We start from the raw sequence: 14,350 nt of genomic DNA, 5'->3' as shown, positions 1-14,350 counted from the left end.
CCATTTTTGGCCTTAGGCCACATAAACAAAGAAATCTTGTGCTTGGTAATCTGTTCGATTCCAACGGAAGCACAGACTACAGATAGTATGTAGCTGGAAGGAGAAGAATAACAGGCGTGTGTATCTAAAGGCAGAAAACCATTAGTTTTGTGAGATCCCCAAGATGGCCGCTGTTCATGAATAGGTGACTGTGAACACTGAGACAGAACACAGGAAGTTAGGTATGAATATGAAATGAGCGCAGGGCAACACATATTTATGCTTGACGTAAAGCACAGGTGGGATGGAAAATCAACAATAAAGCAGCAAACATGTGTCACCCACTGAAATATTGCTTAAATGCATTTTGCTGAACTGAGCCTGCTCCCATTTGAATTCTGGAAGCGGAAACACCGAAGGTGTGCAATATCCTGTCGATTAAAAGTCTAATTGTATTGTAGAGATCAGCAAACCGTGCTGTAGTCCACCGTAGTGACGTTTAGAAATTAAACAAGGGTTACAGTTTTTAAAATGCACAGACACTGATTCTCTGTTTCATGGCCTGCACAGAGAGGCGCAGAATTTACAAGATGAAAACCTCTGCAATTGACATGAAATCGAATCTGCTACACGTTTCTTTAAAAATTACCAGAAACAGTCCAGAATATACTATTCACATCATAATATATGAAGTGTGAAGCCAGCCTTCCAACGAGCAGCCTTTTAAATCAAATTTTAATAATCCCAAGTGTAGAATAAATGACCACAGACCACCACACACCCTAAAATAATAAATACGACTGGGAAAGCTGCACACAACTAGGTCCAATGCCATGCATACGGTCCAGTGCCGTAGATGGATCAGCAGGTCTTATGCAGGACTGATACCTCAGCCTATGGTTAAGAGTGAAAGATAGCCGTTATTGGGTGCATTGGACTCATCACAACCATGGATTCACGTGCACCAATGCACCTGCTGCAATACTGATACCAACACCCCAAATACCGGTAACAACGTCTGACGCCTGGCAAAGAAACATTTACACTGTGACATTTGGATACATCCAAAGAGATGAGTAAAGATGATAAATATAAAGTGATTCTTGTATGGTTATTAAAGGCAGCGAAATTAAAATGGAAGAGAGAAGAAAATACGCTAATAGTGAGAAGGAAAGGCTGTGTGCTATTCTGTTGCGAGATAATCTGGAAAGGTGTCATGTTGTTATACAGTGGAAGCAGAACTAATCAACATATTTTGAAACAGAGCCAATATAAAATTTATCTTGACGGTAAGAGGTGACAGGTTGAGAGCAAGTGAGCCCGAGGGCCACCATTTTCAATAACACAGTTGACAAAAAAATCAAGTCAAGTGCTAACGTCTTAACACAGTCTCACCAACTCTGTCTTCATTGAGCTGTGAAGGAATACCTCTAAGGATTACTGGTCGCACCTTCTCTCTAACTAACAGGTGAAGAGCGTGCTTCCTAGTAAAACCGTAAGCTCTCATATATTAATTTCCTAGTTAAACGATAATCCCTGCTCAAAAACCACGGTAACACTTTATAAAAATATAAAAAGAATACATTTCAAATAAGAAAATCATGAGAAAAATATTATCTGGGAAACACGAGTTGCAAAGAAGTGAGCCTTGCAGTTTTCTTAACTAACTGGCTAAGGAGAAAAGTCTCATTGTGGGTGTGAGGGAAAACCATTCAGTAGATACTTATTTCAGGAAGATGCATATATCGAGGCTGGGGTGACTAAAGACAGGCAGAGCAAGCAGGTCACATGCTTAGATTGTTGGTGAATATCCGTTGGCCGCTCCAAGATTATAACCAGTCCACATAGACTTAAGTACACTTGTATACGGGTCTGTGTGTTTGCAAAGTGGAATCCTAGCTGGGATAGGAATTGAAGGCTTAAGATAGGTATAGAGTTCTGAGAAGAGGTGATACTTCAGGTCCTTTTTGAATTTTAGGTGATAGGAAAAGTTCTGATTATTAGAGGGATTATTTCCGGACCCTAGAGGTAGCTGTGTGATGCACGAGACAGTATTCATGCACAGCTAGGGTAGCATCACATCTCAGGTTTGACCATAAACAAAATACTTTGACACAGGTTTCAGCGTCACAGCTGACAACATGTCCCTCAAAGAAAAATAAAACTGAGGATCTCCCAAAATTCTGTGAAGCACAATTTTGAGATGGCAAATGTAGGCTATGGCTCAAGAGTACTCAATGTTTCCACAGTCTGGGGCCTATTCACAAAGGGAAACTTACACATGAGTAAATCCTCATGTGTAAGTTTACTCTTACACTTTGGAGCAACTTTATTACTTTAGGCTATTCACCGTTTACGAGTGTAAAGTTACTCAAAGGTGTAGACTAACTTGCTTGTCAAATCTATGTGTACATTTTCTACAGCCAAAAAGAAGCAGTAGTAAGTCTAGCACCACACGTGGCCAACCACTGATGTGCTGCAACACCATCTCATACAAAATTACTGAGACAGGGACTTAAAGCATAACCCCATAAGATGTTTAAAAAATAATTAAATCATTTAATTAGAAAATATATATATATATTCTCGAGCATGCCCGGGCTATTGAAAAAAGAAAAAATAGAGATCCCACTTATCCGGTGGCGAGACATTTTTCCGAAGTTCACAATAGTGACCGATCATTGCTAAAAGTTTACTGTATTGATCATATCCCAGTGAGTGACCGAGGTGGCGATAGATTGCTAAGATTGCGAAGGCTTGAATCAAGGTATATTATTGATTTACATACTGTAATACCATTTGGCCTTAACTCTGAAGAAGAACTTTCCATACACCTTGGATAATAACATTTTGTTCTATAGATGTACCTAATGACACATATATATACCTTTTTCTGCCAATCACTGATGTAAATATTTCCATGTTCTTGATGACTAGGAATGCTGCAATATCCATGTACAAATGAGAAAATTGACTTTCAGAATTAATAATTCTTTTGGTAATTTGAATGAATTATTCACATCATCATTATGCCCATACAAGGCTCAATTTTGTAGAAACTTTATAAATTGGGTGTCATTGCCCATACAGGGCTTAACTGCTTATTTATGTTTTCATGAATGACATGTTATAAGACTTTAAAGCATGGCGGGATAATAATTTACAATTGACACAATGGTTCCCTATCTTTTTGAGTATTAAGTGAACCACTTTAAAATGGCCGCCAAAGTCACAATTATATTTTGTCCGTCTTTCATGTCAATGAACTTACACAGAAAAAATGTGCAATTATGTGTTTGTTAGCTTTAAATGGCGGCAACTCTTGTAGAACAGGTTGACACAGAGGAAAAAGGCACGTCTGCCGAAACGCGTCCTGTTGTTTGTGCAATAAAAAATTTTTGAAAATCTCCACGCGAGTGCGGCCGCTTCCTTCCCTGGCTGGGGAGGGGGATTTTCGCAGCTGAATTACATTTTAATAATTATTCAAATCACATTCTTTTTTAATTTAATAAAGGTAATTAAAATGTTAAATTAAAATACAACATATTTTATTTTTAGATAATTTTGTAAACATTCAATTTTCATTTATAACTAGTTTAAATAGTTACATTTAACATTGTTTCCTGTGAGGGGAGATAGTAGGTTGGTCATAATTAATGCTGGAGTTACCCAATCTCTGAGCTGGAGTACATTTACAACTGTTTTGGATCCTTTTTTACTGTAATAACTTTAAAAGTGCTGCTTGTGAATAGGAACTGGCTTTCTCTTTTGCGGACGGGCGAATGTCTTTCCTTAAACTTCAAGTGTTAACATTTTGGCTTGTTCAGATAACTGCAGCCCTTCACCTTTTCTGGCATGCTTTATACCATGTGTCAATATTTTGGGTGCAGACTGGAATTATGATTCAGAATAAAAACAACTGAGGTCTTTCCAATGCTACAAACAATTACAGCAAGAAACAACATCATACATTACCAACTAAATCACTATTCTGAAAAACAAAAGTAAATTGGATAGTCACATAACAACAATCAGTATCAAAAGAGACAAATCTTCAAAGAAAGATCTAAAAATACAGTTTTAATGTTTTCCTAAATTTCATGTAGTGGTAAGGTAAGTAGTATGAACAGCCGGGGGCAAAATACTGCAAAATGAAAGTATTTTGGTACTTTCAATCAAACAACCCCTTGAGAGACTCATCATTTGTTCACCCAAGTTTCTTAAAAAGAATCCTCAATTCAAGAGGAAGCCAGTAGTATGACCTCAAAAGGAGGGCCATATGATCAAATTAGCTTGTATCACAAGACTAGCAGCGTACTGGAATCCTTGGGTGCCCTATTAATACAAAACGTCTTCAGTAATTCCTGGGAAGAATCATGGCATGAAATATGGTGTTAAAAGCCACAGCTTAAGCATTTTATCATCCTCAAAAAGTGTACTACAAATGGTACCGATTAGCTTGTGGACTCAAGGTGAAACCAAGAGACTCGCCTGGTGAGAGTTTGTGTGAAGTAATGCTGTCCACTATAAGAACTCCTATGGATAAACGCAGACCTAGTGTCACTGAACAGAACTTCAAATGGGTTAAAACCACATATCTCTGTGAACTTCTCAATTGGAAAACAGTGAGCATGGCATAATACTGTCCTCCAGGGTTTTTCTAATAATACACTTTTATCATCATCCTAAAGTGCCCCAATAAACAATTTGTTTTGATAGGATAATGGGAAATGGCTATACTTCACATTTATTTAATTTGCCTTAACTCACACTAGAAAAGGGATTTTTAGTGCTAGTAAATCTGAAACTAAAGACAGAAATCAATTTCATATTCAATGGTTGGTCAACCACTTTTCTAGAGTTTTGCTGAGTTTAGAATGGTCATATTCCCACAGGAGACCAGCAGGTTGTGATACCCCTATATTGTGCAATGCATCCTAAAGACTCCACCACATAGGCATGACTGGCAAAATGACGGAACTGTCACATACCCTTGATTCATTTTTTCAGGATTGTGTACAATTATAATCTCATTGCAAAGTGGATGTAGCTAATCCTAACCTATGACATTCTGGAAAACGGTCATATAACTCACTTTGGGATTTCCGGGTTGGTAGATCTCCAACAACAATGGAATAGTACTAGCATCATACGATCAACCACTGTATACATGTAGTTCGTTCAACTGTGTTCTAGCCCAGCCAGGATTTCAGTTTTTTGTGACATGTTGTTACTTTACAGTGTGGTAAATATTAGCCGTTCCTCATAGTTGTTATAGGTCCTTTAGGTGCACATGCATGTAAATGCTTACATTTAACCGAGGTCTCACCTGTTTTTGTTCCTCTCCTAGCCCGTCCCACATTGAAGCCACAATTTTCGACACCTCTCCAAAGGTGGCGTTAGGATTCTGGCCTTTTATGGCTGCTTGAGTATCTCGGAAGAATAACGCATACGCAGACACAGGCTTCTGTGGCTCATTTGGGTCCTTCTTTTTCTTCTTTTTTGGAGTTTTAGGTTTCTTTCCCATGTCAATGGCAGGTCGTTTTTCGGCTCCATTCATCTGTAAAATGTTGAAACTCAGATTAAAGAAAGCAAGCTTGCAAAATCTGTTTTCTTCTATTCAATCTGAAAGAGGAAGTCTTGTTTTTGAAATCATGTACTAAATGCAGAAAAAGGTGAAAAGTTGGAATAAAAACAACTTCAGGCTCTTTAATTAAATCTGTAAATAAGCGTGTGCTTCTGATGTGTGCCTTTTTAGCCTAATGACACCGTGCCTATGCATTCCGTGAGCTACATTTAAAAACATCTATGCATGAGCTTAAGTGCGCGGTTTATACATTTTCATTAATTTACCGGATTGAGATGTACTTTAGGTATTTGCTGCTTATATTTCCGATTCAATTCAGAAAATGTAAAAATGTATTATGGATGCACTTACTATATTTATATAAATGCTTTTTGTAATCAGGTTTTAAATCTACAATCCGTTTTATTGCTGTATTTTAACGCAACCCTTACTCAAAATGCGTTTTTTCTTCAGTATATGGACTGTATAATTTGATTAATCTCAAAATGTGCCTTGCTGTTAACCACGATGCTGGAAATAGGTATATTACTTTGGGTGTTTCGATCTGATCCACCTTTCAACAGGAAGTGGATGCACACTTGTCCTGATACTGCGCCCTTTGGAGGCTTCTGTGAGCACTCAACTATCCATGTCGATTATTGTGTGATCATTATCATGCCCTGTGTTTGCCAAGTGTCATTCCTTTTCTTTAAATTACTCAGTGTAAATGTTGCATTTACTCCTAAGCACCTCCGATTTGTTCTGTCCCTGTGATATCACGTAGGGTGTGTCCTCTGTCCACATGCCTTGCGGTAAAGGGGTTTAGTAAGGACGGATAACAAAAAAAAAACTGACACTGTGCATAACATGAAGATAGTCAGAAGACCGTGGTGAAAGAGGAAGGTGCATCTGCTTGTCACTACCTTTGGCGAGTACCACCCCATCTAACAGCCCTGGAATACTATGCGCCATCTATTGTTGCTGTAGAATAAATGGCATGGCAAATGCATGCAGACGGACAAGAGAGACAGAAGAAGTCATGCCTCTGTGTACATTGGTTGATTTCGGGTACTGGCATTTTAATCATTAACCATATGGAGCTTTCTTTATGCTGGTCAGTAAATAAACATAAGCAAGGGCTGTGTAAATAGCACACTATTCCTCTACATACACAATACATAAACATTACCCGATCAATACAATTTTTTTAATATATATTTTTATATATATTCTTGAACAAACTTTGTCATTGTTCTCTTTCTGGATCCTGAACTTTGTGCTTGTAATAATTGTGTCTATCTTTTGTATTCCTTTATTCTGTTTATTCCTTTGTTCTGTAATTGATCTACAGTATCCAAAACTCATACCACACAGTACTAAGAAGACAACACAACGCAGAGAACTAGGCATATGGTACATGCGTGGTAGCTACTGAGCGCTATGTTAGTAACACATATCAGTTCAGAAAAAGTGTGTTCGTGGGTCACTTCTAGAGATTGTTCAAGGTACAAAGGAATTCCTGTCATGTAGAGGCTCTACATGACACATGGCGCCACTAAAGGCAAACTGGTTCCCTTCCTTCTCTTGAGATGTCAGGGAGAGAATGTAGATTGAGCTCGATAGCCTGGTTCTGGGCACTTGATATAAAGTTCGACCCCAAATGATTGTCATTTATAAAACAAATACATCCCTCTTTCTAGTAGAGAGGAAGTTCAACGTTGTCACCTTTTTTTATATTCAGGGTAAAATGTTCCTGATATCTATCTACCACTCTGACAAGGCCGCCCAACCTTTGAGTGTTAGCAATTCTCATTACGCACTCATTGGGATTGCAGTTAGTTACGTACAAAATGCAATATACCAAAATGACAGAAGCTGTACTGATGAACTAAATAGTGTAGCACTTCATGTTTGTCATTATCTGGATGATTGGCAATTGTCTTCGAAACCCACTATTATTTTTTCAGCAGAATGAGGATCTTTCCAGTTCAGAGTCTAGTTGAGGGCCTCATGAACCAGGCACAATAACAGTTGTAGAGAGAAGATACTTGAATCTGCATTTATTAGGCTTCCACTGAGGGTATTGCCTTACATGACTTCCTTTGTTGGTCCTCAAGATGATGATTGTTAAATGTGTGACTCAGCACTCGTCAAAACAATAGCTGCAGGCCATCCTGTGTTCTAAAGATTTCCTTGACTGATCATTTAAATCCTGATCATGAATAGCCTTAGATCCTATTGATCAATGTCCCATTCCACCTCTGATTATATTATGGGAATCTCAGGTAGTAGCACCAAAATGGCTTATCCATTTTTCTTTTCTCAACAAACACTCTAAATCCATAGGAAGTCCAGTGTTCTTTTCTGGGTTAGCAGTTACTACGGCAGACTAACATCACAGTGTACTCAACCTGTAAAAGCACTTCTACAGTTCAAAATGGCAACATTTTTAGATTAGAGACTTGCTAAGGAGAAAAGAATTAAGGTGATGGGCAGACCAATGCAATTCAGCATCAACAATCAAGCTAAACGTCAATCAACCTAGAACCAAACATAGGCCTTTTTTATCATGTCTGTTACATTTTGCAAGGAAGCGTGTACCTGACCCAATGTATTTAGAACATTATTCTACATTAAAGCTAACCCACATAATTTCCTCCTTAAAAGCTTGAATACACATTCCAAATCTAAAATGACAGAACCTCTCTTCTAGAAACATTCAACCTAGTCTGACTCTCTGCGGCTTGTAATGAAGGACTGAATATGTTCTTCAAAACTGAAAATCACAGGCATTTTCCCATTTCCATAGTGCAAGAAGACATACACACGAGGGCCTGCTAGTGTTATAATATCTCTTGGTGCCGTGCCCTAGCCGATTGCTGATGGAAATCTGCTGCAACTTTCTTTCCCAATTCCCGTGGTGATGACACATTGCTGAGAGAAGAGCTGGGCTCTAATTAGGTTTACATTAAATCTGCATTGTGTGCATGGTGCTCAAGTCAAAACTCAAAATTAAAATACTCTTAAATGATGGACACATCTCTAAATCTAACCTCTTATTACTTTCCTGCAGAGCAGCATACCCTACAGTGGTACTCACATACACCAACTACCTAGATCAGTTCATCCAGTTTAAATCTACGATAGTCATTGCAGTATGCTCTTCCGCAGCTCCAGCTGTGTAATCTGAAGTATGGAATATTCAAAACCTCCTTATTCTATGAGTTGTAGTAAAAGGTACCCACAACCTGGTGCTCAACATAATATGGTTGCGTATCTTTCTATCCACAAAGAGAACTCTACCAGATTGAAAAAGCATATTTTGTTCATCATCACTCAATTCAAAGAAGACACAGCTAGACTGAGAATATTTCTGAACTGAGATCTTTTGGTATGTGCATGCCAACAGCATACCAGCTGCTAGAAAGCCATATACAAAAGAAACTGACATATGGTAGTAATGGTTATGCAATGCTAGCATACCCAAGGTAAATCATTTTTTTTTTATTTTTGTTCAGTACTGTTGGCAACCATTTGGCCCTTCAACAGGCTTAGGTTTGTCACACGAGATGCCAAAGGTTGGTAGGGCTGGCCAGATTTGAAGGCCTATTTGCTAAAACCTGCTGTGAAGGTCATATGGTCTGCTGGACCACATTGTGGTAGAGTTAGAAAAGAACATCCACTAATTTGTTGTTGGGCACGCAGGTGGGAAGACGTAGACAGAAAATCACCCCAGAAGGCAGCCTGCTGTGTAAACTTGACTTGGTTTGGTTTTTGACGTATGAACGGCCAGAGAGATGGGAGCCTTGTGATTGCATATCGCCATGGTGAAGACGCAGAGAGCTAATATGCGCTGGCCTGTGCTTCAGAACAAACCGGTCATTAAATCTCCTGAGAAACACAGGAAATCTTCTTAGAGACACAGAAGAGAATTTGAAGAAGGTCGAATTTTTGTGGCAGTTTGGAAAAACGATGGTGTGTAGATTTCAGGGGCCAGGAAACGTGTTTAAATTGGTTGAATTTGTACCAGTCCTGGTGGTTTAAAAAATGATCCAAGGTATCCCTCTCTGGTGGCCCTTCATACACTCCTCTTTTTCTGTGACCGAGGATATGCCATATTATTGCTCGTATTAAGAAATCATTTTTACAAAGTCTAGCACAACCACTGCAGGAGCAAATGTCTGGTTAGGTTTTAAACAATACCCGTCTCAGAAGGAGACTTACTGAAGGGCTCCGAAGCTTCCACTGCTAATAAGGCTCAGTGTCAACATTTATTATATTTTATTTTTTGATTTGGCTGAAAGCCAGATCATTCCCTGACATACATAAGGCTTTTCAGCAGCAGCAGAAGCAACAACTTCTCTCTGATGGTAATACCGGTGAGGATGTGGCAGGCAGTTAGCTGCCTCAACGGCATTGGGTGAATTTGTGTAGGTGTATGAGGGGGTCTAAGCCTGATGCCATATGCTAACGATAGGTCTTTGACAGGAGTACAGACGGCCTTAGCCTTTTTAGTACCACTTCAGCCAGATAGTTGATATTGTTTGCCATCTTCCCCATCCGCTCCTAATTATTACCACTGGGATAGAATACTACACCATCACAGGCGAGGGGTATTCTGTACAACTGCTGCAAGAGTACAATCATTTAGACAGGATCCCTGGCTGAGGATTTTTTTCAAATCAGATATGGCAGCTCACTCCTTGAAAAATACCTAACCAGATGGCATGCACAGGCTCTGGAGAACGGCATCCATTTTGTATTAGATCTTTTCACTCAAAGAAGTCTGCGAGGCTTGTCGACATCGTTAATCTAGTTCTAAAAGTCTAAGGACCCATCACAATGCACAGTATTCCAAACTATCTGTGAGCAGATTCAGTATCCATGGTCTCATAAATGTATAAAACACAAATATAACAAAGCTCGTTTAAGAGCGCAGCTGAATAGTGCCAGGAGCTTTGTTTAGGATAGGAGATCAGTTTTATGCACTCTATCCTACTGACACTGTGCATGTTCTCAACAGATTTTAATCAAGCGCCATCTGCATTATAGGCTGAACAAACAACACAGAGCTCTACTGATAGCCCTTATCACATCAAGTCAATATTGTAAAACATCTGCAGCCTAAATAGGGTACAGAATGTTGCGGTTGTGTTGCAATAAAACAGACTTTCGCTGTCTTCCTTGTTACACTTATGTTCTTCTCTCTGTGTCCCTGCAGTGAAATTCCTAAAAATGCTGTTTTGCAGGGTAAAGGAAAGTAATATATTTTTTTAAAACACACAAACAATTATATATGTAAGAACCTGTAATTTTCCACTTTGCAATTTGCCCTAAAAGTGTAATGACACTTATCGAATGGCTAAGTGTAATACAAGGAAATAAAACATACTTACGCCTTTTTTTTGTTTTTTGTTAATGGCAAGTATTGCTGTTTTATAGCTGTATTTACTTTTGATATGGTGCCAAGGAATGAGAGCAAGGGAAGCTTCAGCAACTTAGGCAGTATAAATAGGTACATAAATAAGACATTAGTAGGATGATGGTATCTGAGAAGGTTGATATTTAAAGACATTACCATGTAGAATTATTCTGAGGTGCAGGTGAGGGGGCAGTAGGCGGTACTGAGGCAGAAGCTCATTGAAGAAGACAGGCGCGAACAACTGTGAGGTGGAAACTGAGCGGGTGCCCTTGGTATTACAAACCCATTGCAGCACCAATCGTGAAGCTTAGTAGATGTTGTGCTTTTACAAAGGCAAGCAATTTTGGGGGTTACCTGGGGAGCACAGATCTTGTGGACCAGAGGGTGGCTACACAAAGCCATGGGAACACGTTCCCCGCTTGGAAGTTACGGAATGAATGAAAGTACGTTTACCCAGTTCAGGGGAAACATATGTAAATTACATCACACTTTGAGAGGGAGAAGTTCAGGAGAAAGATCAGGTGGGACGGTGAGAGGAGGTGAGAATGAATATACGCTGCCAATAACAAAAACAAGAGGATAGTGAACAGAGGCTAGTGTGCAAAGATTTACAAGGCAATAGTCAACATATATATTGTTTGTGTACATCATCTAAGCAGTACTTGGATCTAAGGTAAGCCTAGCCTGAATGTGGTCAACAGTCTAAGAGATGTTCAGCTAATCATTGTATATAATTATTTGGTCGAAGATTTACAATGTAATGATACGATGCCCAATTCATAAAGCCCTTACTTTGAAAGTCAGCAATTTCCTAACGTAAGATTATACCCATCTCTGAAGCAAATTTCAATGTTTTGTGGAATACATTGAGCAAGCAGGATTATTTAAATAAATCTGTGCCAGTCTAAGGCTTCCTTGAGTATTTGAACAAGTAACATGTAAATGGAACTTTATTACGTTTCTATTACACCCCTAACAAATATGGGAGTGTTCCATGCCCATTACCATCATGGCACCACACATTCTACACCCTTCAACAGAAGAGTACATGTGCATGAATTTCCAACATGGAAAACTACCTGCAAATGGTATGTACTTACCAACAAACCAACAAGCTTGTGGAAGCTCATCTCTAAATAAAGGTAGATCCTTCCAACGACATCCAAAAGTATCCCCTCCCTCACATTTGACAATGCTGTATTTCACTAGTAAAGTTACTCGCCGGCAAAAAAATAGGTAAATCCTAAAACCTTCCATTAGGTTCGAGAATTTACATGCATTGTTATTCACACCTAAATTCCACTAGGGTGTGCAAAATACTTAATGAACCAGGCCCACAGTGAATAAAACATATAGGCTTAAAAGATGCATCCGCTACGACTATGTACACACAAGATGGGACTATTTCTTTGCAATGAGCCCAACACAAGATCTTCCCTAAAATACCTTTCGAGTTACCACCACTCTTGTTGTCCCAGTTGTCTTTCCTCTCTGCTCAGGGGTATACTCTAATATCTATAAATAAATTCCACAACTCTACATAACTTCACCAATTTATTGTGGACGGGCATCCCTGAATCAAGACACAGGTGACGTTGTGGAGGGGCATGATCTCACAAAGGAACACCCACATTTCTGCTTTATGTATTTGAAAGAAAGAGCTTAGAAATAGGTCATATACCATGGACTGGAATTAAAGTTTCTAAATAACCAGAGCAAGGTCCCAAGTTTGTGTGTAAGTTTCTCCTGGCATATGCTTTATTTCTATGGTTTTAATTCAATGTGCTTCTTACAACACTGCATATATCTACAGGTGCGGATTTCCTTCAGTGGTGTGCGGAGCTGAAATAGGATGTCTCACATGGACACTGGCCTTGTATACGGAGACAATGCTCTCAGCTTGAAACTATATTAAGCTACCTGATATCGGTGAACAGAGGACTCTGGTAAATCTTTTTAGGTCCTCGTAGAAATATTCCAGGGCCGCAATAAAAAGTGTCAGAAAATTGAGCTTTTCTGCAAGAAGGCATATAAAGGATGAGAACACGTTTGCAGGGAATCTATTCAAGAACAACATGTATCTATTAAAAGGAAATACCTGAATTATTTGAGAATATGTGGATATCAGTCATGCAAAAGAGTATTCAAATGAAAAGAGGATCGCTGGTGACATTATTTACATCATGATGACAGAAGACTGGTTAACCCATTAGAACGGTGAAATGGAGAACCTTTTAAATATGCAAAATATGAATCTGGATTCATGATTTATAGCAGAATTTGTAATCTTCCATGAATGTGTGCAGGTTTTCAGCTACACAAAGTATCCCAGGTTGTATGTCCCTTGATTACAATAGGGCCAAAACCAGCAAATGAGAGTATTACCTGTGTTAAGCATGTAAAAACTTGGATCCAACACAACATTTTTTAGATCGCATTATAAATGGCCTATCATTGGAAGGTTGTACTTTTCTTATCAGCCTTTTCAGATAAATGAATGGTTTGAAGAGGCAATTTTAAATGGAATTCATTTATTGGCTAATAACCATCAGTAGTACCAAGTCACACGTAACTAGCAACAGAGTAGGAAGGCAAACAAAACGACTTCACTAAACAATGTTTTGTTCAGAGACTGATGTTGCAAAATGCTTTATGAGTTGAGTTGGAATCTTAGTCCCACAAAGTTGGTTTGCAATATCATTGTTGTGTCATAACGCAAGATAGGTCAAAACAATAGCAAGTATGTATACCCAAGTAAGCCACAATAAGATAATAAGTTGCCTTTGTAAGACCGAAAAAGTAAGTATTTTCTTTTTGCAAATAAGATATCACTACCTTTGCAGGGTCGTCCGCTTCATCTTCATGGACTGAGCTGGATGGAGAAGGTGTTGCTGATTGGCTGCCAGGGGGAGATGGAGAGTTGTGGGGAACGTTGTTCCCTCCCATGTTTAGCCCGAGCTGAGCACTGAGCTGTGACTGGTTAATGGTAGTCAGCTGACTATGCTGCAGCATGGCCGCCGCCCTGATATCTGCAGGCTGGATTCTTGGTCGCATTGCTAGCATGTGTGGGTGAGTATACTGTACTCCTTCGGCATTTCGCAATTCTTGCATCTACAGAAAAAAATTAAAAGATTAGTTAATAGTAGTTTACTTACATGTACAATCAATAAATTATATGAGTTCCTTTTTCTGTAATATTACCGCAGAAATTAGCTCAAGTTTACTTCTAATTGGTGCTTAAATAAGACTCAGCAATGTGTACTGACGAAGCCTGCGAAGGCGAAACGCGTCTGTAAGGGGTGAGGGGGGTTAGGTGCCATTAAATTTTGTAAACCGGATTCCAGTGTGCCTGCCTTCTTTTTCTGCAAACCACGGAATTGGAT

General features: G+C 39.0%; 1 protein-coding gene across 2 annotated transcripts in view; it reads right to left on the bottom strand.

The window, feature by feature from the left end:
- The window catches only part of TOX (thymocyte selection associated high mobility group box), a 337,263-nt gene that overhangs the window by 36,759 nt on the left and 286,154 nt on the right, over window positions 1-14,350 (bottom strand). For both annotated transcript variants that reach the window (XM_078687266.1, XM_078687267.1), the window contains 2 exons: window positions 13,803-14,078; window positions 5,309-5,539 (listed from right to left, as the gene is read on the bottom strand). In XM_078687266.1, coding sequence (XP_078543392.1) covers window positions 5,309-5,539; window positions 13,803-14,078 — 507 coding nt within the window. The remainder of the gene's footprint in view (window positions 1-5,308; window positions 5,540-13,802; window positions 14,079-14,350) is intronic.

Source organism: Lissotriton helveticus, chromosome 4_1, assembly GCF_964261635.1.
Source record: "Lissotriton helveticus chromosome 4_1, aLisHel1.1, whole genome shotgun sequence".
NCBI classification, from domain to species: domain Eukaryota; kingdom Metazoa; phylum Chordata; class Amphibia; order Caudata; family Salamandridae; genus Lissotriton; species Lissotriton helveticus.
This window is presented reverse-complemented; position numbering and strand designations above follow the sequence as displayed.